General features: G+C 30.7%; 1 protein-coding gene and 1 long non-coding RNA gene across 2 annotated transcripts in view; one reads left to right on the top strand and one right to left on the bottom strand.

Annotated features, from left to right (window-relative positions):
- Positions 1-3,338: 3,338 nt before the first annotated feature.
- The window catches only part of LOC107443195 (sulfotransferase 1B1), a gene marked incomplete at its 5' end in the record, with an annotated part of 110,496 nt that continues 88,489 nt past the window's right edge, over positions 3,339-25,345 (bottom strand). Inside the window, 4 exon segments of the mRNA XM_087165326.1 lie at positions 3,339-4,959; positions 15,140-15,323; positions 16,682-16,782; positions 22,324-22,453. Of these exon segments, the coding sequence (XP_087021452.1) occupies positions 4,766-4,959; positions 15,140-15,323; positions 16,682-16,782; positions 22,324-22,453 (609 nt within the window). The 3' untranslated portion in view covers positions 3,339-4,765.
- On the top strand, positions 6,604-9,655 carry LOC147807459 (uncharacterized). Its single transcript, XR_015434497.1, has 2 exons — positions 6,604-7,782; positions 9,547-9,655. It is a non-coding gene; the product is annotated as an uncharacterized LOC147807459 (long non-coding RNA).

Here is a 25,345-nt window from a genome sequence, read left to right as displayed (position 1 = left end):
AGTAAATTGATATTCGTTCGGGAGGGGGAAGATAAGCGTAACTTTACAATTTATCTAATCTAAAAGTAATTAAAAATGTAAGCAAAATAAGAAGCATTGTTCATCTTCAATTGATCGGTAAAAGAAATATAATTTTACTGCTAATAGTTTTCACTGAACAATATTGGAGAATCCTCTCCCTGTTGGCTATCACTCTCCAGCCCTTTCAGATCCGCTTTAACTTTGTTTTATACCTCTGTTTTTTTCTCTCCAATGTATTTTGTATAAATTATATTAGATGCTTCGAAGTTGATTTTTATTCCTTTGTACTATTTTTTAGAAAAGCTTAGTTAAGATTTTACTGTCCCTCATGCTTATTTGTAAGGACAATTTATTCGTTCATTTAAGAAAAAATGAAAAAACGTTTTTGTAAAATTTTTTTCTAAGGATTTAATAACGTTTTTTTTAGATTAGTATTTCTAAATATCTTAAGATATTGTCTAAGCAATTGCGCTTCTTTCATTACAATTTCAACTTTATACTATGAATTGTTTAATTTATCTCGAAAGAGTCAATAATTCGAAATAATTTATAAATTGTATAGTTACTAGCAGATTCTAATTTATTATGTATGTATAGCATAATTCACTATATTAGCATTGCGTCCATGATATCCCAATCCAAGTTTGAGAATGAGAAGTGCGCATTTTATTTATGTAAAGTAGAATGAATGTATTTTCAGAAAGATAGCTCATCCAAAAGCTATTCTGACATCGGTGGACTTCCTTTTCTGTATGAATTATATCTGCTTGCAAGTTTCGGCTTCTATTAACGGTTTTCATTTAAATATTTCTTAGTTAATGGGGAAAAGGGGTTTTACTATGAATTTGGATCGGTGGCGGTATCACTTTTTTCGGTTGGGGGAACACGTTTTATTCTTAGTAAGTAATATTGTAAAATAACGTTTTGGATTTGAATGATCATTTCTTTAAGTTTGACAAGCAATATATTTTCTCCACCCTGTTGGACATTGGAAATTTTTCTTTATAATTTCAATAATTTATTTGGAAAAAAATTATTTGGCATTTAAGTTATAAATATAAAAATTTGACTATTTTTAATTGATATGTCGTCGCATGCATAAAAAAATTTTGCAGTTTTATTTATTTTTTGTATAAAACATATGTATATTTTTTAATTTTACCATATAGACATTTGGTTCATCATATCATTAAATTTAACAGTAAAACTTTTGTGCTCAATCTTCGATTACGAATGCATTTAATAAAACATATCTATATCGCAAGTTAAAAACTTGATATTATTTGAAATTTTAAAATACATTACTTAACGTTTATGAAAACGAAATATAATTTATAATTTAATGAATTTGGACGATTTTCTTACTTATTTCTTTAAACAAAGATTAGTGTGTATCGAATTTGTTCGAAAATTGAATTTATTACTACTATTTTGAAAGTAAAAACAAAATTTCTAAACATTTGGCAGTTTTAAAATTAACATAATTTAAAACTCCTTTTTATATGTTAACATTGATTTCTGGTTCAGTTGCTGGATATTTTCAACGTTCACTATTAGAATGAACATATCCATGCATTCTAAATTAAAAATTTTATGATTTTTCTCACATTTTTTAATGAGATTTAAGATTGATGATAAGATGAGATTAAGTTACTTTGAATTTTCCTCGTAATGTACTTTAAAATCGTCACCTTTTTTTGTTTTGTACTTTTGCTTGTACTCGTTACTTTTTCAAAATCAAAACTTTTTACTTTTGTTTAAAGTACTCGTTCTTTTACTCGTTACTTTTTAAAAGTAACGTTCTCATATATGATGGTTTCCACTTTTAAATCTGAATTATTTTCAAAATCCTAAGGGAAAAAATCCTCCGACCTAAACGTATGATATTTTCTTAAATTAAATTTAACACTGCCTTCAGTTCAGCAGAAAGTTTTAGAAAAATTGTTTCTTCGAGAATTTTTTTATAACAAAATATTTTAACAATAATTTTTAAAGCTCGTATTATATTACCTCTGTATGTGTGATTGTATCAGTCAGGAAATGACTCTCAATTATTATTTCTTGATTTCAATTTAAGTTGTGAGTATATATTGTAAGTGGAATTAAAAATAAATTTTTTTTTAAAAAATAAATTATGAAGAAAAATTTAGTTTGATTTTTGTTTTTATTAATATATATAGTTAAATTTTGATGCAAGAGATATGCCATTTATAAAGATTTTAATTACCATCTGACACAAATATCTGCTTTTTATTTAATAAAGGAACCCTTATTTTCAAAAGTGAAATAAGTCCACTTATGAGGGAAAATTAGTTAATGGTAAATTTATTATTAGATATCCTCTTTTTCTATTGATATGGACGAAAACGTTTTTGATGATGTTATTTTCCAAACATGTTTTACATTTGATGTAACCTCAAAAGCTTTAACAAATCTTTTTTATGCTATTTCTTTTTTCAATTCATCATTCAGAACGAAACCCGTTCTCATATTTGTAATTAACATCTAACATTCAATTTTATATTAAAGAATGTAATAATTATAATGTTTCCCCTTAAGTAAAAATAAAATCATGGGGGAAACTTCTCAATGAGTATTCTAACCTATCATAATTGTTATATTAACCCTTGTTAGATACGTGATTGGGATTACGTGTGAATTTCCCCTTTTAAAATCCCTAAAGCAAAAGATGATGTACTGTGATTTTGTTGTTTTCACTATAATCTTTAAATAAAGATTGCCCTCTTGCTTTCCTCCTGCCGGCTTGACATGTTGTGGACATGGCGTTCATAGTCGAGTGTTTTGAATGTAGCAATAAAGCGGACAGAAGGATTTGTTGAACTTTCTAAGTTACACACACTTAGCTGTTAAAGCTTTTTCATGTTTTATTAAAGTTCGAGATAATTATCTAGTTTTTCGGATGATTTATGCAAAAACAGTTTAATTTATGCATGAACTCTTGATTTTAAAAATCTCAACATACTTTAGTGGTGGTAAAGACTGTTTAAAAAAATCATCAAAAACTGAAATTTAGAATAAACGAAAGAAAATGATGCAGGATTGTGAATCCGAGAGGAAACGTTTTTGTTCCGAAGTTACTGAATATCTCAGCTCTTACATGCGGCTAGAGTGCTCAATTTGATTTGATAATCAATCTGATTTGTAATTCAATATTTCGAAAACTGTTTCTCCTTCCTATATTAATCTTTCTCACCTAATTTATTTCAATGCACTTATCTATAGTTTTATAGGATGTTAGAAGTTATTCTTCTTGTAAATAAATGAAAAGCACATATTTTTTAAGCAAATAACACATATTCTACAAGAGTTTATTATGAACCCTGTACACAATACAAAAAATAAACAAAAGTTTTCAATGCTAAAAATGTCACGCGCCAGCACTGTTATTCCTAAATTTTGTTAATCCGTAAAAATATTAAATATTTCCCTTTAACATGCATATGACACATCTCATATTTTTTTTCAATGTTATAACGTTAAAAATATAAACATTTAGAACTCAACATGTACATAAAAGTCACACATATTTACATTACGTTATTAATATAATTCATCTCTTTAGTTTAATTTATACATATAATCAAATTTTAAAAATATTTTACCAGCATTTCGGAAAACTATGATTAACTTGGTGCAGAAATCTAATGAAATGTTGATTGGACAGATTTTGAAGCGCTAACTAAATTTTTATCTCATTTAATCTAAAATGCTATAGTATCTTCAGATGCTTTCGCTCCAATAGGAGCTCTGCATTAGCGAAGTTAATCCATCTAAACTGCTTCAGAATCAAAACAATAGAATCGCAAACAGCAGGAGGTTGCTTTCTACAATAACCGAACATTATTCCATTTCTGGTTTCATTTATAAGAAAACTAAAAGAATGTGTGAATTTAGACATTCTTTTCGAAAGAGTATAATTGTTGCATTCCGAATTAATCGAACTGCTTGAAGTTACATTTAGGGGATTACTTATCCGAAATATTTTATACGGAGAAGAATCCGAGTTACAATATATGCAATAGATTATTTTTGGTGAACTTTTTTTTAAACAAATCTAATTGTGTATGCGTTGTCTGAATTTCGCTTCCATATGTTAAAACGAAATCACGAACAAATAATATATTTTTTTTTTTTGCATTCATTCCATATTTTAGATCGATTCATTTAATATTTTAAAATTGAAATGTAGTTAAACATAATAAGAAGTTATATGTCTATCTAATGTTTTCATATTCTAAAAGAATTGCTGAAATCCTAAAGACAATGAATCTGTCAATAGCTGATTAGTTGGATGTCATCTATTAAAGAGTAGCTTTTAGTTCGTAGAATTTCAAACAAGAAGTGATTTCAGAGACATTCTTTTTAAAAGCAGGTCATTCTAACTTTTAATAACTCTACTGTATCTTTCTGATATCTTAAAAATCATCGATGTTTTTTTTTTTTTTTTGTAAATTGTGGCAGCTGAAGAGAAAAATAGTTTGCTAATATATATTATTTGATTGTAATGTCTGAAGCAGCATCAAAACATGAATTAAATTATTCCAAAATGCGTGCATTTTTGTGCCACTTCGATTTAAAAAAGTTGTGCTTAATGATGTCATAGGGGAACAACACTATCAGTTCTCCTTCAAAAAATGACTGAGCTCATGTGTCTTCTTTTTGAATGACAATTATAATAGATTTTGCCCTCATTCCTAAGAGAGAGAGAGAGTTATGTGTATAATCAGGTCGTGTGTTGTTTCTCGTCTCCGTTGTTTTTGGAGGAACAGAGAAGAAGTCCATTATTGTTGCGAGTGTCGATCTCCTCCGGATCAAATATGAGTTCGAGTCCACTGTCCTGCATCTTCTCATTGTACAGCTTTGTGAAGTCGATGTTCTGTTCTTCGGTAAAATAATTTTTCCAGTCTCCGATAATTCCTGCAAAAGAAAAATTAATTCCTTATGAACTTAATTATAATTTCACCGAGAAAAAGAGATTAGAATAAGGTTATAAGTTAGTTGCGTCGTGAATTTCCGGAAATTATTAAAAAAATATGTGAATTTTTTAAGATGCTACAATTTGCGCTAAATTAATAAAAAATGAGTTTTTCTTTAAAAAAAATTCATTCTTTATATTTTATTAGTAATTAATATACATGGCCCCACAGGTGAGGATGAACTGATCGTAAAGACGCGATTTCCAGTAGAACACCTAAGTCAAGCACGTTGGCAGTGAGCGGGTAGGTGACTCACTTTGATTAGAGTGCCTAGAGTAAAAGAGTGTGGACAAGGGGGAAACGATTCCTGATTGGTGGAAAGAAAAACTTTACCGCCGGAGGCGGCCTCAAAAAATTTATGTTTTGCATTAATAAAGGCATGTAATAAGTTCATCACTTACTTTTTTTCAATGAGAAACTTCACGGTTACAGTAAATATAAAAATTATGGCTGAAAATTTGGATAGTTATTAGTCATTTGAATTTATCCTTATTATTACTTACTTGCGTGCATATAAAGTTTTGTTTATCTCATTGTAAAGAGAACAAGGTGATAAAATAACTTATGATTACATAAGAATAAATGTATTTACTTTTAATAAACATAATTTCGATCTAAATTACTTATAAATTTTAAGAAATTAGCTTCTTTTTATCAAAACTTCAGAAGTGTAGAGTTTGGCGATATTACTTTAAATTTTTGGGGCGTTACAATGTTCGCCAAGTAGCATTTGCTTACTTTTCGTTACCAACTTGATTAAATACTAGTTTGTTTTAAATTTCAACTAATTATCGAAATTTTTGTTTACAATTTGTTGAAATCCATACCATTTTAGGTGAATATGCGATAATTTTTTCCTGAAAAAGTAATAAATAATAATAAATTATGTTATTTGTTTTATCGATTATTATTTCTGAAATGAATAACATAATCATTATGAATTTTTATATTTTATTTAAGGCATTTATTTAAAGCTGAAGTCTTTTCATAAGTCGTTTTTTTTTTTTTTTTTTCATTGACGTTAATTTTTTAACAATGTGAGATGCTAATTTTTCTTACAATGTTTCTTACGAAATCTGTAATATCATGTGCTTTCCGATCTTAAAGTTTATATTATTAATACTTTAGTTCTTTAGTATATACTCTTAAAATAACAGAAACTTCAGAATAGCACCGAATGAGCGAGTGGCGTCAATTTCGGTGTATCATCTGGCAACCCCCTTGGACAAAAATATGACAGCAGCGCATGGGCTCTTGGATATTGTCATCACTCTTTTCAATACAGGCACTCTAACTTTGATCAGTCTGCGAAGAGATCGGTCCTCGTTAACTGTTCAGCGCGCGTGGTTAAGCCAAATATTATATAAGTGTAAAGATGGGAAACTCGCGAAAGTCGTAACAAAATTTGGCACAATGCCAGCGCTTCGTGTAGGACAGAGAAGTTTGTCTCCAGGGGCGCAGTGCAGCGCATGCGCAATACCATCCTTAGTTTTGGAAGGAGAGTTTGGAGGGAGAAGCACATGAGAAATCAATCAATGGCGGACGTTAATTTGACAATTATCCCTCACAAGTAAGTGCGCTTTGTATAACCTATCTTCTGTTGATTTTTTTCGATTTGTTTTCAGTTTTGATAAAGATTGTAATCCTTTTCAGTGATTCTTCTGTGCAGGGCCGTTTTATCCATTAGGCACTGTAGGCAACTGCCTAGGGGCCCCGCCACGTTCAGGGGCCCTGTGCTACAGAGAAAAAAAATGGACAATGTTTCTTAACAGTAAAAATTTAATTCGAAATTTCAATGACGATTGTCTTGCTCTGTACATTACATCGACGCTCTTTTAGTACATTTCTGAACGCATTCCAAATTAGATATTAATATTATGGTAGTTAGTTCATATATAACGCAGTAATATAATCGCAAGCAATTTTATCGCGGTAATTTTAACGCCGACTAATCAGATGACTACACAGCAAAAGCAGCTTTTTTAACACAACACGCTTGAAAAACTCGCAAAATTCTACGTTGTGAATGCACACTTACTGTTCTGGTACCTACCATAGGTATGTATATTCTATGGCCAAGCTACCAAAGAGTATGTAAAAATAAGGTTGGCAGTACTGGTTCGTTCATCGCATGACTGGGGAATTCCCCGATCCGCTAAATACATACGTTGTATTGTGTCATAGACAACATTTTTGAAACATTTTTAATGTAATCGTTGAATTTTCACTTCGGCTGAACGTTTCCTTAAATTTCTTCTCATACAGAACCACAAAGGGGAAGAACTAGCTACCGAGAATTGAAATTAATTAAAAACTGTCTTCGTTCAACTATGTCTCAAAACCGTTTAAATTCATTGGCCTTAATGGCAATTGAAAATGATGTATTGGAAAAGGTTAACTTTCAGGATGTCTTGAACGATTTTGTAACAAAAAAAGTTAGAAGAGTTAATATTTAAGCTTATTGTATGATTTTTTTAAAATGCATATATTAATTACTTATATTCTTTTCGTTTGATTCAATATTTTTATTGAATAATGTGATAATATACTATATATAATATACTGTGATATATAATAATTAGGAAGTTAGAAGACGGTAGGGGAGGGGGCCCGAGACGAGCATTGCCTAGGGGCCGCGACATGCATAAGCCGGCCCTGCTTCTGTGCGCAAAGCAAAGAATTATGATAGATGTGCTTACTGCAATGTAAATAGAGCGGGTTATCCAAATTTGAAATTGTTTCGCTTTCCTCAAAATATCGAAATGTAAGTAAATAGTTAAGCATTTTCGAAGATTTCGGTAAATTATTTTTCAATGATTGATTATATGAACCTATTAGATAAGACTGACTTAGAATTGTAACTAAATGTGTGACTAATTTTTAGTGTCTGACTTTAATTTAATTTTATTTGGTTTTTAAATTGTGTATAATTCCATAAGTGCGTATATCTTTTTTGGTCGGAATTAAATATTTACAAATGAAATTTATGTATATAACTAAGTAAAAATTTAAATGTTTTTCACGAAATGTGAAAAAGATCTATAAATCTGACATTTTAAATTTTTGAAAGTTCATTACATATATGAAATTATTTAAATAGTGTTAAGTGTAAAAAGTGTTACTTTTTATTCATATAATATTTATAGAGTGGTTTATAGTAGTTATATATATATATTTGATCTGTTAGCTCTAAATGTCCAGTAAACAGGACAATGCCCGGGGACCCCATTTTCTCAGGGGGCCCTAGAGAATCGTACTTTTTTGAAAAATTGCATTAAAAAGAATTTAAGACTAAAAGCATTACCTTATATATTTTTAAATTTTTTTAAATAAAGTATGCATTTTTTTTCTACAAATGGTGATTGCTTATCAAACACCAATAATTGGAGTAGTTTATCACCAAGAAAACTTAAAAAATCAACCGAAAACTATTTTTTTTATTATATGAGGATTACAACTGGTAGGCGTATTAATTTTTTTTAAACTATGCACAGTTTGAAAGTACTTTATTTGAGTTTTTGTGGTAATCAAAATTAGTTAAAATTATTGCAATATACAGTCCCTGGCCAAATTATTAGACCCACTATAAGATTCTATGTAAAATCTTAATTACTCAGGTTTATTGTATTTACGCTACTGAAACCGGTTTGTACTTGCTTACGTTTGTGTATCTATTGGTTAAATTAGGCGATATGTAATATAAATTCGACAAAATGTAATAAAAATACAGATTATTTATTGTATCAGGTACTATATTATTACATTATAATAATTAGGTCAAATTAATAGTACTGTAGTTTTTTAATAATGACATGATTTGCACGAGTTTACATTACTTTTATAATTAAACATACGCGTTAATTTATTAATATAATGTATTTAATTATAAAAGCATTAATATACATTTTAATATTTTTATAACTAAACATGCAAATGGATTTTTATTCAGGAGATTTTTCATTCACCTCCTATTTGTATTTATCTTTAACGTATTTCATTTCAATGTTAACCAACTGATACACTAACGTAAAGAAGTGGAAACCGGTTTCAGCTACGTAAAAACAATAAAGCTGTATAGTATTACCTGATAATTATAATTTTACATAGAATCTTAAAGTGCGTCTAATAATTTGGCCAGCGACTGTATTTTAAAAATGATTTATATTTTGTTTGCGAAGTTTTTTAGTTTGTTTTTAAACATTACGACGCATTATAGGTCTAAAATATTTTTGTGCCCGGGGCCCCTGCATGCTATGAAGATGATACTGCCAGTAAAACATAAATTTAATTGATTTTGTTACTTAATCACCCAATGAATTGTTTTGTTATTAAATTTCCTTTCTAAATATTTTCCTTAAACACTGCCTGTTTTTTTAAAACTATTTAATAAAATATTAATACTTAAGAAAAATAATACATATAATTTATTAATGCCATACATTTTAAGTTCCGCTGTCGAATTAGACAGCATTCTTATGTCATATTAGCACTTTAATCTTACTGTGTGATTTTTTTTAAATAATATTAGGTGCAAGAAATGATTAGAGGCCAGCAAAATTGTATCGTTACGGAATGTTGATACTGACAGACTGACTACACAACAGATGTAGATTGTGTTCAAGACATTTTAAAATTAAAGATTATGTATCAGAAGTGTATGTATTATTGAAAAGTATATTCTTAAAATATATAACCAAAAAGAATTTTTTTAGATAGGTTTAATAAAGATAAAACAAATTCTGCAAAAAGTGTCTCGTTTATTTTTTTAAAACTCTAAGTAAATATAATTAAAAATTTTTAAATATATATAGCACATTTCTTATATATATACACACATGGAAAAATTAACAAATCGAAAAAGTTTTTTTTTCAAGGGGAAATGAATTTTACTCAATTTTTTAAAGTTTCAATGAATTTTTATTTTTTAATAAAAATTACTTTTGGTAAATAAATATTTACTACTATTAAATAAATTATAATCCTGCTAAATTTGTGAACTGAAAAAAATTTAAAAGCAAAATCAAATCCGATTATAATTAACGGAGAAAATATGAGTGCATTGGGAGAAAGTCAAATGATCTGCATCCGTTCTTCAATCACGCTTGACGGTAGCTTTCTTGCATTACACCTTCAGCGCCCAAATTGGGGGAAAGATCGTTACGACTTAGCATTGATAGTATAGGCAATATAGGTATAGTTATATAGGCAATATAGGTATTGATAATATAGGTATAGTATGAGAAGAAGACCAGCTCTCATAGGCCCCCATGTAAACCTGTTCCGGAGGCAACGGTTACCTCCATCAAGGTGGGGAAGTATTGCTAGGAAAACAACCTGCCTCCTTACAAAGGGTCCCTCCGTCCTTACCCCGTAAGCAACCCCATTCCTCTCCGCTCCCAACAAACACCTTTCTCCTTGTCTCCCCCCACTCATGTAAACAACTAATGAAAAGTGACTCAAACTCCGTCTGCTTTTGTTCTTTACAGACTTATATGGTTTTGAAAAAGGTTTACTTATTAAACAAGGAAAATATTTACTTGTGACGAATTCATTAAAAGATAAATATAATTTATTATTTTAACATAGGTGTACAATTTAAATAGATATCCATCACTTAAAGATGTCACTTTAAACAGTCACTTTAAAGATGGCGAAAAATTTGTTGTTAAACAAGTTTAGAGACGCTACGATGAATGAAAGATGTGCGCATGTGTCGGATCAAAAAACTTTGGTGCTTTTCTTGTCATACAGAGGGACCTTGCTGGCCCCTGCTACGTATCGGAGAAGCTAGACTTCTTGGCACGCGTGCCATTTATGGCTCGCGACACAATATTTTGGGCACGACACCGATCACAGTTGTTATTGCACTATGAATTGTTATTACACAAATGTCACACACTATGAAGCATATGTAACAATTAAATTAAAATTCACAAAAAACAAACAAAATAATAAACAATTATTAATAAAAAAATTAACAATTAATGCTAAAAGAACAATTAATAACCATAAAAAGCAAGCTAACAATAAATAACTAGCAAAAAAATCAACAGTCTTGCTTAAACTAATATCTTACAACCTAATATAAGTTATTTGTCATTTAATCTGCAATAACAGAAGTCCCACTGATGCTACTTTAAGTTGAATTACGCGTGTAACTGAGACATTACAAAATGTATTTTCTTTTCAATGTAAATAAAGAGTTTTGAGTTGATAGTATTTAGTATTATTATTTTCCCAATAATCATGAAGTCAAAATTATTTGACGGCACCTCTGTGATTTCATTAAACAATTTTTTAGAAAAAATGGCACGTTGGTGTATAAAGGTTCGCCACCCCTGGTATAGGAAGTTTCCCTTCTTTACGCGAAGCGTATAAGTTCTTTGGTTAAGCCACATGCGCTGAAATAATTTAAAGTGAAAAAATTAATATTTTGCTAAAGAAATAATTAATAAATAAAACATTGTTAAAATAAAATGCCAGCCATAAAAAAACAATTAACGATATTTAATAAAAAAGAAAATTAAATGAACAGGACTGGCCGAGAATGCCAGGTGGAGAAAAACACTGCACATACTGACTGCACTGGAGGAAAACAGTCACTGTACTGCAGGAAGAGAAAAAAAATTTCTGCTTGGGTTGTCATAACTACTAGAGGAACTCGCTAAACGTGAGAGCGGATTCCCAGAAATTGTTCGTTAATCGCTACACTGGCGCAGCTAGTCGCTGCAACTGCTCTAACTTAAAATACTCGACTTCGCGCGCAGATCGTCGGGCTACTAAAGCCTGGGAGCCATCCCCTCTGCAGAGGATCATAATTGTATTGGCATGTATTTGGATCTTTCTTAGGTAATTTTCCCAGATCATCGCGAATGTGCAGCTTTTGTGTCACGTAAATAAATTACTACTACTACTAATTATATATATTAATCAGACTTCAAAATTGATAATGAGAAGGAGAATAGATCAATTAAAAAGCAAAATAACAAGAGAACATTTTAACGATAATCTCTGAACTGTCAAGTAAAGTGATTTTTGTATTCCTTAATAAGAGTATACCACGTTTTCCTGAAGTACAATAAAAGTAGAAAAGAAATAAAAAGCTCAAAGTCGAACGAATCGAAGCAATCTGCGTTTAGACACTGAGGAATGTTCTTGCCTACAGAAATGATAGTATGTTTGTTTTTGTGCTATTATTTGTAATTCATTCACGTTCTTGGGACCTAGACTTACTATCAAGCTAAAAAGGCGCTTCATTTATCAATGCACGTTACTGAACTGGGGAAATTCATATGTAACTTTTTAGAGGTGTTATGGGTTCTCAGTTTTTCTTCATGAACGAGAACGCTACAGCTCATCGTAATGTGGCAAACCAATTGGAAAATATTCAACTAGCCAGGATTGAATCTAAATCTAATCAAACACAGACTGCAGGGAGATGCTTCGAACAGCCGTTTTGGTGCTGCAAACAAGAATCAATAACAACCTTCTACTCAACACAAATAGATGGTGTAAATCCTGCATCGAAGTCAGGGATGTGATCATAACCACCAAACTCTAGATTTTCCTTGTCACTTGGTCGTTTCGATCTTTTGCCGAATTATATTAAAGCTAAGTTTTCGATAAAGTTCTTTTTTTAACTTTTGAATCTTTTATTTATTTATTTTTGTAAGTTTGGTCCTTTTCTTTTTTTAAATTCTCTTACAACTAAAGAAAATGACTCGATTAAATTAATCGATCCATTTTTTGTTCCTGAAGAATATAGGTGGAGGCATTTTATAGAATAATTTTTAATCATTGAATGTCTTGCTCTCTTTTTTAAGTCTTTTGAAAGAGATCAACACTATATATTTTTTAAACTTGTAAAGATGTGGCAATTTATATTTCAGTTGGCTATTACTGTAACTTTATATTTCATATATGTAGACATGTCCTTATGAGTGTTTTCTCAGTGTACTTTTGTCTTGTGTTTCGTGTGTATCATCGGATTTACATCTTTATTTCAACATTTGAAGTTCTGAGGTATTACATTTTCTTATTTAGTTTTTTCAGTAGTGGGCACAGTCAGTTTTTGATTTAACCTCTGACTACAGAAAATCTTTAGTGTGTTAGCTGACAGTGTGTCCCCTGATGAAGTGCTGTTTTTGCTAGCATACATATCTTTAAAATTTCGTTTTGCTTATTTTTGGTTTCCACTTTTTATTTTAATTATTTACATAAGACAAATTTGGTTTTAGCTGTTTTTAACGCTTTTTTATTTTTACTTATTATTTTAAAGTTTTATCTTAAAATTTTTTTAAATCAATATCTTATTTTGATTGGATAGTAATACCATATTTAAGAGTTATTAAATATCAGTTTACAATTACTATACTATTTTTTTGTTACTATGTTAGCGTTACTTTGCAACTCTTACTAAAACATATGTTTTTTAAGCACCTTTACTATTTTTTCGAATATACTTTTACTACAGGAAAAAGAGATTTAAAAACATTGATAGCAATGTTACTCTATTCAATAACCAAATACCAATTACAAATAAGGCCAATTACCTAGGCCTATGCATAAATGATAAACTCACTTGGAACCTCCATATAGATAAAACAGTAAACAAAGCCTATGCTGCCTATCGCTGCATTAGACCACTACTGAACTCTAACTCAGCACTTCCACTTAACCTAAAGAGGCTACTGTATTTACAATGCATTAAACCGATACTGATATACGCCAGCCCTGCTTGGGGCTGCGTAAAGCCAAACCAAATTAAAAAACTGGATATAGTACAAAATAAAATTCTCCGGCGTATCACTGGAGCACCTTTCTACCTCCCAAACTCTAACTAGTTTTGAATATATTTTTATTAAGAGGAGGAAGCAAAAAACTATAAGCAACATATTATTGTTACTATATACGAGATAATTTATTAAATAGTAACAGCTTCGTAACTCTTACATTGTTACTTTGTAATTCGCACTGAAGCATATGTTTTTAATGCATCTTAGCTATTTTTCGAAAATACTTTTGATGACGTATGTTTGGAACATATTTTTATTACGAGAAGGAAGCAAGAAATTATAACTGACATACTTGATTTTATTATTACTACTATTACTATGTTAGAGTTACTTTGCTATTCTTTTCTAAAGATGTTTTTAATGCACCTTAACTATTTACATACAGAAGAATGCTTTATTTTAAGCCTTTGTTTTGCGCAAACTATTTTCTCATCAGAAAAAAATTATACTATGAACACTTTCATAAGTGCCGCGTGCCAATTCAGCAAATTTTTACCTTTCGTAACCTTTTTAATATTTGCTCAGTAGTTAAGTCTTTTTTGTTTTGTGATAAGGGAGAAAACCCAGGTCTCCATTTAATATAATTAGCATAGTCCTACGACTCGCGTTCCACTTTATTAGCAGAACGTTGTTGATTTTCTTTGTATCTTCTCACGAATTCATTCTTATGTACGTACTAAGCGTGGACGACCAGACCTGGATTGATTTTTATAGCTATTAGTATGCAATAATCAATCTATAGCTCTACTTATAAATGTTCTATTAAACCCAAAAGATTTTAATTGCTTAAGTATTCTACCTGCAAAACTTCACAATCGAAATTCTGTTAAATCATCAACCTTTTTTGATTCCATTTTTAAAATTATTCTAAATATTTTGCTTAAAACAAATTCGACTCACAGAAACAGAGGGAGAGAGAGAGAGAGAGAGAAAGAGGGCAATTGTTTTACCAAAACTATGAATATTAACTTTGATTTTTTGGAGTGTTACAATATTTAGTAGCCACCCCGTTGACCCCACGTTCCTATGCTATGTATCCGAAGTGTATGTTTTAGTACGTTTAACCATCCCTCCAAGTTTATCCCATCATTGTAAAATCACCCTGTATTATTTGCTAAGTATTTGTGCAGTTTTGAAATAACTAAATCACACAGGACTGCAAAAGTATATATATATATATATGTATATTTTTAAATCGATAGTGACAAAAAGTTGTATTAATTGCTATGAAAGCGAGAAATCGGGCGATGTTCCTTAAAAAACGGGACATTTTATTTAAGAATAAAACCTGGTATTTAAATCCATACAAATACTATTGTTGTTTACCTTTCCTCATAAACTTGGACTGTGTCATGTCGAAGAGATCTGAGATGGGAAGTACCTCCCTGTTCACCATGTTGTTGCTCTTCATCTGCTCGAATGTGCAGTGATTGGATATGGCCTTGATGGCTTCGGGGGAGAGAGGGCGTTCCAGAAACGATGCTATCTTGGACACCATGCCCGGAAGATCCTGCAAAAGACCATTTCAATACTCTCGTTCACAATTAGGTGGAAGAAGTAAAAATATGATTACCACAGTGTTGAAAAAGAAAACAGTTGCCCCTTGAGGAAAAGCATAATTCAAGATTGTGTACTTTTGTTGGATTTTATTTTATCGGCGTATTTCTTACAGATTTGACTTGCAGGCGAGCACTAAAATATGAACTTGGAGTTTCCTAATTAATGAATGCCTTTCAAGGTGACTTTGATACCCTTATATTTCAAGATGACATTATTAAAATTTGCCTGGCTGAAAAACTGTTTTTATAAACATTAACGCACCCGATTGGAAAACAAAATCACTTGACTTAAATCCCATAGAAAAACAATTGGATAATTTGAAATAGCGGGCTCACATAGTTTATCGAAATTCCGTCTCCAAGGAAAATAAAAAAAAAACCACAATTTAGCTGTTTTACACTCAAAACAAAGCAATGATTTTAAATTATATACATCATCTTGTATGACGAATTATCTGGAATTTAGAAAGGACAAATGACTTAAATAATTTAAAAGTTACTATTATTTTTAAAAAAAAAATCTATTTAGTGACATTTTTCTACTTAGATAAAAATTAACAAAATCTCTGCCTTATTCTCAGTTTTTGCAAATTTTTATGAGCCCAGATAAAGCAGCATGGGGGTAAGTTTTTAAACATTAAAAAATTACACCACACACGCTTTTCATTTACACAAAACTTTAACTTTTCTTCATATTGAGATTTTGCGCTATTTTTATTAGAAGAAAAGGCAGAGCTGGCTTTAGATGGGCTAAACTTGATCTAACAGTCATGAGTAACTGTTTCAAACTTTCAACAGTTAGGAAAAGAGAATATTATTCTCAAAAAGCATCATTGCATATTACAACGGAGACTTCGAAAAACAGCCGTACAAGATCCCATTAATTCAATTTGCACTAATGGGACATTTTAATTTAATTATTTTTAATTAATCTATTTATTGTCAAGAAACAAAAATGATTGCGGATCAGTCGATGGGCTTGGGAAGGGGAAAATTTAAGATGAAATAAAAAGAGTCACAAAATGCATTCAAAAAAAAGTTTTAAAAAACGTTTAAAGATTGCTACTCTGATATGTAAAAATCACATCTAAAGCTACCCGATCCTGGGTTTTCAATTGATCGGGAATAAAAATAGTTAGAAATATTTACTCAAATGAACAATTTTCAGGGATTGTCTCTCTGAAAATGCAAATAAAGGTGTGCTACTTTACATAATATTACAATTTCAATGATAGATTACTTTGAATTCTTTGTGAGATCTTTCTTTTTGCCGTATCAATGATTGATACAAAATATTGAAGTGACTCACCAGTTTAAGGTCTTCAAATGAAATGAATAGCATTCTTTCTGGATGTTCTTCAAAAAACCTCCAGTATGGCAGGACATGATCAAACCAGGATCCGTACACCACTGAAAATAGTAATATTAATTCTAAACAAAACATGCGTATTTTTATTTTTTATAAATCTAACATCTAAATGCATTCTAAAAATGCATCTCAAATCTAATGATATCCCTCAACAATCCCCAGCACACAGTTACAGGCGAAACAGCTGGTCTCCGAAAACAGCTAATTAATTTTATTAAATAAGAGTAATAGTTTTAATTAAGTTATTGAGACTATCCTAAGCAAAAAAAGACTTCTATCTTTCTATTTTTTTTTGCTTTTTTTTCCTCGTTCAGTAATGTTTCTGAGCTAATTGACATAGTTCTTAAGCAAGAAGACTTATTAGAATATTATAAAATCATTAAAGAACTAAGTCGGATCTCAAAAAACTGTTAAAAACTTAAGCGGTCATATCTCAGTTTCTTTACCCAATTATTCAAAACTCAAAGTTACACCTTCTTGGCTTGCCAACAAAAGCATTTTTCCCTAAGTAAAATGGCCGTAACTATGTCGATTCTTCTAAAGAAATTTCTCTGCAAACAGACAGCTGAGATTATCCATCTCTTTACTAGGATGTTAGTGTTGCGATGAAGCTCAGAATTGAGTCCTGTTGTTCTGCTCATTCCGATGCTTAAGGATGCAATCGTCATTCTTCAATTACAGATAACCAAAGAAAAAAAATGTTCTGTACTTTCCAAGAAAGTTGGATGTTTACTTTTTGCTCTTATAAATTTTGTTCAGCAATTTTTATTTCGTTTTATTCATTATGCTAAAGTCTTTGTTAAAAGTTTATGGCGTTTAACTATGAATTGCATTAGTATCTCAATTGTTTCAATTGCACTATGGGATAAGCACTCCACTGTAATTCAAGTGGTTGCTTATGTGAAGTTTTATCATAAAACAATTTGTTATAAAGAATAATTTTTCATTATAAGCAATATTTGTTGTCATAAAGAAACTTATTATTGAGAAATTTATAATAGGTAGTTCAATTTTGTTCATTAGATAACAGTAACTATCAATTTAGTACTTAATTTAGTACTTAATTTAGTACTAAATTAAAACTAATAAATTTAATAGAATGATTTATACCTATTTGTGACTAAACATAAGCATTTACTTTGCTTCATTTTAAATTCTAAGTCGATGATAGTGCAAATAAACTAACCAAACAAGAAAAGAGAAATTTTAATTTAAAAGTTTTTAAATAAGCCTTTACGAGTTGAAATATCCAAAAACTGCACATTTTCTTTGTTGAAGGAAAATAAATTCAAAAAGTATCAATATTTCTTACAAATATTTTAAGATTATTGTAATTAGTTTAATAAAATGCTTGGTTTTTATTAAGATCATCAAAAAATTGTCTCGTGATAAATCAATCGTAGTGATTGCGTTAAATAAAGGCATTTTTCTCCCCAGCAAGCTAAGAAAAGCCCCTAATATCTCCTCTAAGGGGGCACGAAGAGACCCTGATTACTTAATTCCTGATGATGCGAACTACAGTGATAGTACATCAGATTTGGAGGAAAATGTAGTTGTGAGTAAATAAATCAAAATTTATTATGGAACCAGATACTGATACTAATAGTAAGCAAAGTGGTATTATATGTACCAAAAATATACCATTTGAAAAAAAAATACAAAACTTCGCATAAAGAAAGAAAAATACCATAAACTTGATTAGGTTGCCCAAAACCATACATAAGGCCGGCTTGTTCATGTTCACGAAAATGTGCAACAAAAGTATCGATAGCAGGAAGAAATTTTATAAATTCAGAATACTTTAAAATTGTTGACTCAACTGATATCATAAATGCTGCATCTTGTTTCAATCAAAGAACAGTACAAAATATTGACACATTTAAGCGATTGGAATCATTTCAATATTTCTTAAACGATCATAATGGTACAATTCAAATTGTTTGCGAAACATTTTTTCTCACATGATAAAACAAACTACAAGGCATTAAGAACAGCAACTTAATATTCAAAAGTAGTAAAAAAAATTGTTCAACAGAGTCTCACAACAAAACATATGAATATCCTATACTCATACTTATAAATTCATTTCAACCATCACTTTACTACAGTGAGCATGATCCTAATCGCTTATACCTCTCTAGTGATTTATCGTTTACTCAGATGCATAATGACTTTAAATCAAAATATACTAACTAGTGTTCTATGAGAAATATCGCTCGGTTGTTAAACAAATGAATATTTTGACTGTGAAGTTAGTTCTCGAAGAATGTGAATCATATGAAAAAAAGTTCAGCATGTACAGCAAAATTCATTCAAAAGACAATATTAATAAGTCATGTAAAGTATGTAAAAATGAAGAAAAAAAAGGAAAATAACATAAAGACAGAGCAATCGAGTCTCGTACTCGGAATTCTGAATATAAAGAAAGCAAAGATTCTATAGTATACTGTGCAGACACGTAAAAAATAATAATGTTACTACGTTTTGATGTTCCAAGTCCGCATTCTAGTCTTCAATGAGGCAGGGAAAAACAGAAGAGTTCTCCTTATCTTTAGCAGCTATATGACATGGAGGAATATTGAGTGGAAGAAAAGACGAGACAGCCATCAAATTATTTTGTGACACGATAACTGTTCATCGCAGAATAAAAATTGGTTTCTATTTTTTTTCTTTATAAAATAAATTCAGTAGAAATTGTTGTTTCAGAAATAATAATAAAATATTTTGAGCCGGGTCGCACCTTTATGGCTGCTGACTCGTTCCATAGGAAACAAACATTCCAAAATTTCGTTACAGCAGTAAAAAATGCGTCTTCAAGAGTAGAGGTGTTACCTGTGAACTTGAAATACTTTTTTGGGGAAATAAGATTATTCTTCAAATTGTAAGTTGAGCAGCACAAAATCGAAGCCGTATCTTCAAAGCATGGTAGAAGTTGGAAGTACAAAATCGACTTTATTGAATCAGAGTTTATCGAGTTCAATTTTATAAATCCCAAAGTGTCCAATAATAGTCACCTACCAGGCCCCAGAAGCAATGAAAAATTAAATGGAATTTCTGCTAACAAGAAGTTGATTTTGAAGAACCTTGACAGCCTCCTTGAAAAAAAATCGATTGCAGTTTTGTGAACAAGTTTCCGAATGTTATTAGTGCATTTTTCTGCTAAATATTACTGTTATTTTTAAAAAAAATTCATATTGTAAGTAAATGAAAGCTATCTTGTAACACAAATTCTTACTTTGTTTTTAATTTATCTAATACTTATTTTGCGAGAAATACCAATATTTACCAATGCCTTTACCACGTTTAATTTACATTGGTAATGTATTTTTTACAATTTTATGCTAGTAATGAGTATTATTACGTGAATTATTTATCAATATGCTTGAATTATTTTTACAGAAAATTGAATTCATTTTTTGAGCTACCCTTTGCTAACCTTAAAAATTTTGAAAGGCCAAAAAGGCGTATCTTAGTTAAAACTCTAAATAATTTTACTTTAACAACCGGTTAAATTAATAAAGAATAATTAAATGATGAATAATTGAGGGTAACGAGTGTGCGGACTCCTTAGCCAAGGAAGGCAGAGGTGCCGACCAACCTTGCACCACCATCACGCTTGCAGACGCAAATGCAGTTGCAGGACGCAGACTTCTGCCCCATTCCTTCAAGAAACCCCTCATTACTGACTTTGATTGCTCCCGAATCTTAACATCAACAATTACTAGACAAAGAACAAATCACTTTAAAGAGATGAAAATTCTTCCCGACGAAATAAGAGCTTATATTCCCTGCAAGAACTGCACCGATGTCCAACTTACCCCGGATCACATTCTCGAGTGCCCAGCCCTTACCCCATATGTTTTACAACTGGGTATGGTGCCACTGGCTTCAGAACTTCGTGAGATCCTTTACAGTAATGATATATCGGATGCTGTTTCGAAGGCACACGAGGCCATTTAATTGTTCATGGACACGATAAAAAAATGATGAATAAAAATTTTAAGAACAATAATTAATACAATATACGGCAGATGTGGAATCATCATTTACAAACGCGCTGATACCGAAAGTTTAAGTTTTTTGAGATGCGCTTAGGACGACAGTATTATCCTTAGGTAAATAAAGGGCAAACTGTGTTATATGCTTCTGATATACATCAAATAATCGTTTTTTTCTAAATTGTTTCTACTAATGAAAAATATTGGTGACTTAATGAACTTTTTTTTGTCGCTAGGTAACTCTAATCCTCTTCATTCCATTCAGCATCCTCTGTAGTTGTTTTACACTCATCTTTATTTTTTTTTCTTTTTAGAAATCAATGTTTTCCAAAAATAAGAAATTATACATTTCTTGCAACTTTTTTATTACATGATTTTTTTATGTAAGAACATTTTATTACTTTGATATATAATAAGGAAATGAATGATTGCTTGGATTTGAAAAATAATCAACTGCGCTCGAAAAAGAAATGTTTATGGTTCACTCAATAAGAAGTAATGAACGATAACAAATCGCGTAACAGTTCAAATTGGAATTAAATCTTCAAAAAAATAGTGAAAATAAATGGGGGGAAAATTTATTGTAATAACTTTCAACAAAATTAGAATTTTGAAGAAAAAAAAAAACTCGCAAAAGTTTATAAATGTAAATAGCCTTTTCAGCACATTAAATTTCAACTCTGTAACACGGCTGACAACTTTCTACGCTTTTTGCAAAAATTTATTCTGGTGGTATCTTTATAATTTAATCTGTTATTTTTTATTAATTTAAACTTATTTTCCCACCCCTATAAATATTTCAAAAGTTCATATGCAATGCAGCTTTGTTCCAGCTCTTTCGTAGTGAAGCTTTTAAAATGTAGACAAAATTACCAAAAATTCTGAAAGCTTTGGTTTTTAAATGTGTACCACTCTATAAAATCTTTTGCAAAAAGTTGTTGGCAGGCTTGCTGTAATTAAATTTCTGCTGACTGCGGAGTGGTTCACTCTTGGTATATTTTACTATATGTTTAACGGTTAATGATTCGCGAATTAATTGTTGAATGTTAGCTTTTTTTATTCTATCGCACTCCCTTTTGTTTTTCTACACACCATCGAAATTTCTAAGTTTTGTGCATCAGAATAAAGTTGAGCACCTAAAAAGGTTTTTTAATACAGAGAGAAATATCTTACTTGTCATATGTTAGCAAAATGCAGTATTTTAACACATGACTGGTTTATGACTCTGTTTAATGCGAATAAAGAAACAAAATTGAAGCTGTACTTCTGCATCTTCAGCAAACGGTAGCCACGATTGGGTTCTCCGCTACAAAGCGATGAGGTAAGGGTCTATAAGCAATATATTTAAAGCATGTCTTACGAAGAGTTTATTACCTATCACTTTATTTTGTAAGGGTGCTTTTTTTATTTTGTAAAAATCATTTCAAATGTAATTATTTTCTCAGTTTTCAAACCTTTTATATCAATTGAGTACTTGCAATTCGAAAAGACGTGATTAGGCCCATTTCATGGTTGGGCTTAATCACGTTGTTGTGCTTAACAGCAGGCATTGGTTTATTGCGGTAATCGACGTGTGTGACTTACAGTATCCCTTGAGGTAGAGCTGTAAGAAGTTCTCCCACGAGTCTTTGTAGTTCCCAAGAAAGGTGCTCATTCTGTGATGATGATAGTAGGAGACGGCGTTATCTTTGGGATTCCTCACCACATAGATTATCTGCAAAAAAGTAAAACGACATCTCACTGAAATTGTTTCATCTATATTTGCGTCCGAAAGATTATCCCCATTAAATGCCTCGTTAACATAATGACTGTAAATTGAAAAGCAATAAATTTTTGCACGATTAAAATTATTGAGTTTCAACAGTAAACTATCTAAAATATTTGGATTAAATCACTATTAAGATAACATTGAAAACAGACACATAATGTATCAACAAGTACGCTTTCTTTTTTAAATTATTTCTACTGAGAGTCATCAACTAAAAGCTTCATTTATGAATAAAGTTTAAAGCTTCCATAGTATTGTGAGCCCGGTAATAAATTACGAACGAAGACAAGCAGTTTTGAACAACCTAAGATAGAAATTATAGTGATAAGCTTGTAACTTGCATCGATTACTTTCATTTTTATTTGAAATAACTGTAAAAAATTTCGTAAACCTAGCTTAAATATTTATGGAAATAACGGACATTTTTATAAAAAAAATCTAATATTTCTGCTTATATTCTTTTGTCATAATTTTGAAAATATTCAATAAAATTAATTACAAAATTAATATTTTTAAATTTGAAAAGAAAAAACGTTAAAATTTTTTATGAGCATTTAGATTAGTTCTTTCATACTGCTCGTGTGCGGAAAGAATAATCTTTTTTTCATAATTTTGTTGTGAGCCGTATTTAATAACTAATAAAAAAAGTCTGAATATCTTGAAAATTTAAAACTTTTTTCTAATCAGTTTTTGTACTCTTTAAAAAAAAGCTCTAAATGATAAAGATTTTTCACAAACTGTATTTTGTATCATCAGACAAAATTTAATAGCACGTAATACCTTACAATAATCGTCCGTACACCAAACTGGGATGGTATCAAAAAAGCATACCTTTATACCCCCAAAACACCGATGTTTAATAGCACAAAATAAAATTTGTTAAAATGGCTGATCATCTCTTGCAGAAAAATAAGTAGGGCTCTCATTGGCAGGGCTACCTCATTGGAGCGATATTCAGAATCTTGGATCGATAAGGGTTTAAAGGGCCATTATTTTGCCAAAATTGACCCGATATAAAATTATCAGATTAATCTAATATTTTATAGGCACTATTCAGACAATATCGGCCCTAAATAGAATTACCCGATTCAATCGATATTTTATAGCCATTATTCAACCAATACATGCCTTATATTATAATATTATTACAAGCGTTGAACATCGGGCTCAATTCTGAGTTTAGGACTACTTCCTTAGCTTTGTAATTTTAAACCCAGTTCAGAAGGCAAAGGAACTTATGGATTAATCAAGGAGACAAACTAATTTCCTTGGAGGAATTTTTGATGGAACTAACCCACATTTGCGTTACATGAAGAGGAAGCCACGAAAACCTTATACGATTATTAACCCGATGGCAAGGGGGTTATAACACATGATATATCTACCACTGAGGACATTATATGTCCACACTGTGGTCGGCGTGAGCCGAGAGCAGAATTCGTATCATTCAGCCTCCCTTGGGAATCGAACCTGGGTCGCGGTGACGAACGCTCTCTCTCCTAAGCCACTGTGGCTATCCACTCAAATTCATGTAGAATTTTTCAATAATTTTCAATACAAGCCACGAAATCCACTGATTAACTCGACAACAGTGGGACTTGATTTATTTACTCCACACATTTAGTTAAACGATTTTGTGAGACTTTAAACTATGCAACATGTGGATAAGCAACTAGTTTTTCGCCACGTGGCTCTATGACTTTTTCGTGTATGTCAATATGAACCAAAGATCACATTCAATGGCTAAGCAATCAAGCATCAAAATTAATATTTCAAAATAAAACTTAAAAAGTAAAATAATAAAAAGCTTTTCACTTAAATCCTATTTGGTACTTTTCAAATCTCGAGGGTGGGTAGCCCATGAATATTGTTCTAGAGTGCTACCTTTACAATTGAAGCAAAACATGAGAGCTCTTAACTACTCAGTTTTCTGCAATCAGAGTTTTTTGACCAAGGTGAAAATGAACTGGTAGAAATCATTTCTGTTTATCTGATTGAATTTCACATTTAGTCTTCTAAACCGACTCTAAAAGGTCGACAATAGTTCAAGTGCAACTTTAGCAATCTAATTTTTAATATTCTGCATCATAAAGGATAAGAATAATTTTTTAAGCTCCGCTTAACATCGCGTAGTTTTCTGCACCAAATCACATCGTACAACCCCAGAATGAAGAAATGCAGCTTCATTATTTCTTTTAAAAATGTGTGTTTCTTTGTTCCATTAATTAATTAATTTTTTCGGCAGAGAGTCTTAAATTAAAGCATTTACTCAGAAGTTTCCTTGTTTCATATGTTTCCAAGAGTCCCGTATGTATCGTTAAATCTGATAGCAGTGTTTTAGCACTGGAACAACCGAATTCTAGACTTAGCTAATACCGTCATTGGGGGAGGGGGGTCAATTTGACCCTCATAAAAGCTGACGCTATTCCAATATAAATTGTTGTTTTAATTGATGGATACTGTTATAAATACTACATGTAAGTTTTAGAAATTAAAAAAAAATTTTTTTTTTTCGTTGTTCGTTTTTTTTCCTACAAAAATTGTTAATTGTTTTGTGACTTCAGTTTTTCAATTAGATTTCTTATTTTTTTTTAACAGCAATATTACAAACGTTGTAAGAAACATTCAAAACACCTGCTAGTTTATCATCCTATAGAATATTTCCTTAGAATCTAGTCTGCTAAGTCTACGTTTAGGATCAGACCGAACATAGACCTGTAAAGACGATCGCATCCTGGGCCCCATTTATAGTGGTAGGCCTTTTTTGAAGGTGGAGCCCTGGAACTCCATTTAAAACACAAGTAATGAAAAAATATAATAGGTTAAGATAACATATTT

The sequence above is a fragment of the Parasteatoda tepidariorum genome, chromosome 6 (genome assembly GCF_982258835.1).
Source record: "Parasteatoda tepidariorum strain Cologne lab strain chromosome 6, Ptep-v5.0, whole genome shotgun sequence".
NCBI classification, from domain to species: domain Eukaryota; kingdom Metazoa; phylum Arthropoda; class Arachnida; order Araneae; family Theridiidae; genus Parasteatoda; species Parasteatoda tepidariorum.
Note: the sequence above shows the minus strand (reverse complement) of the source record. Positions and strands in the feature narration are given on the sequence as shown.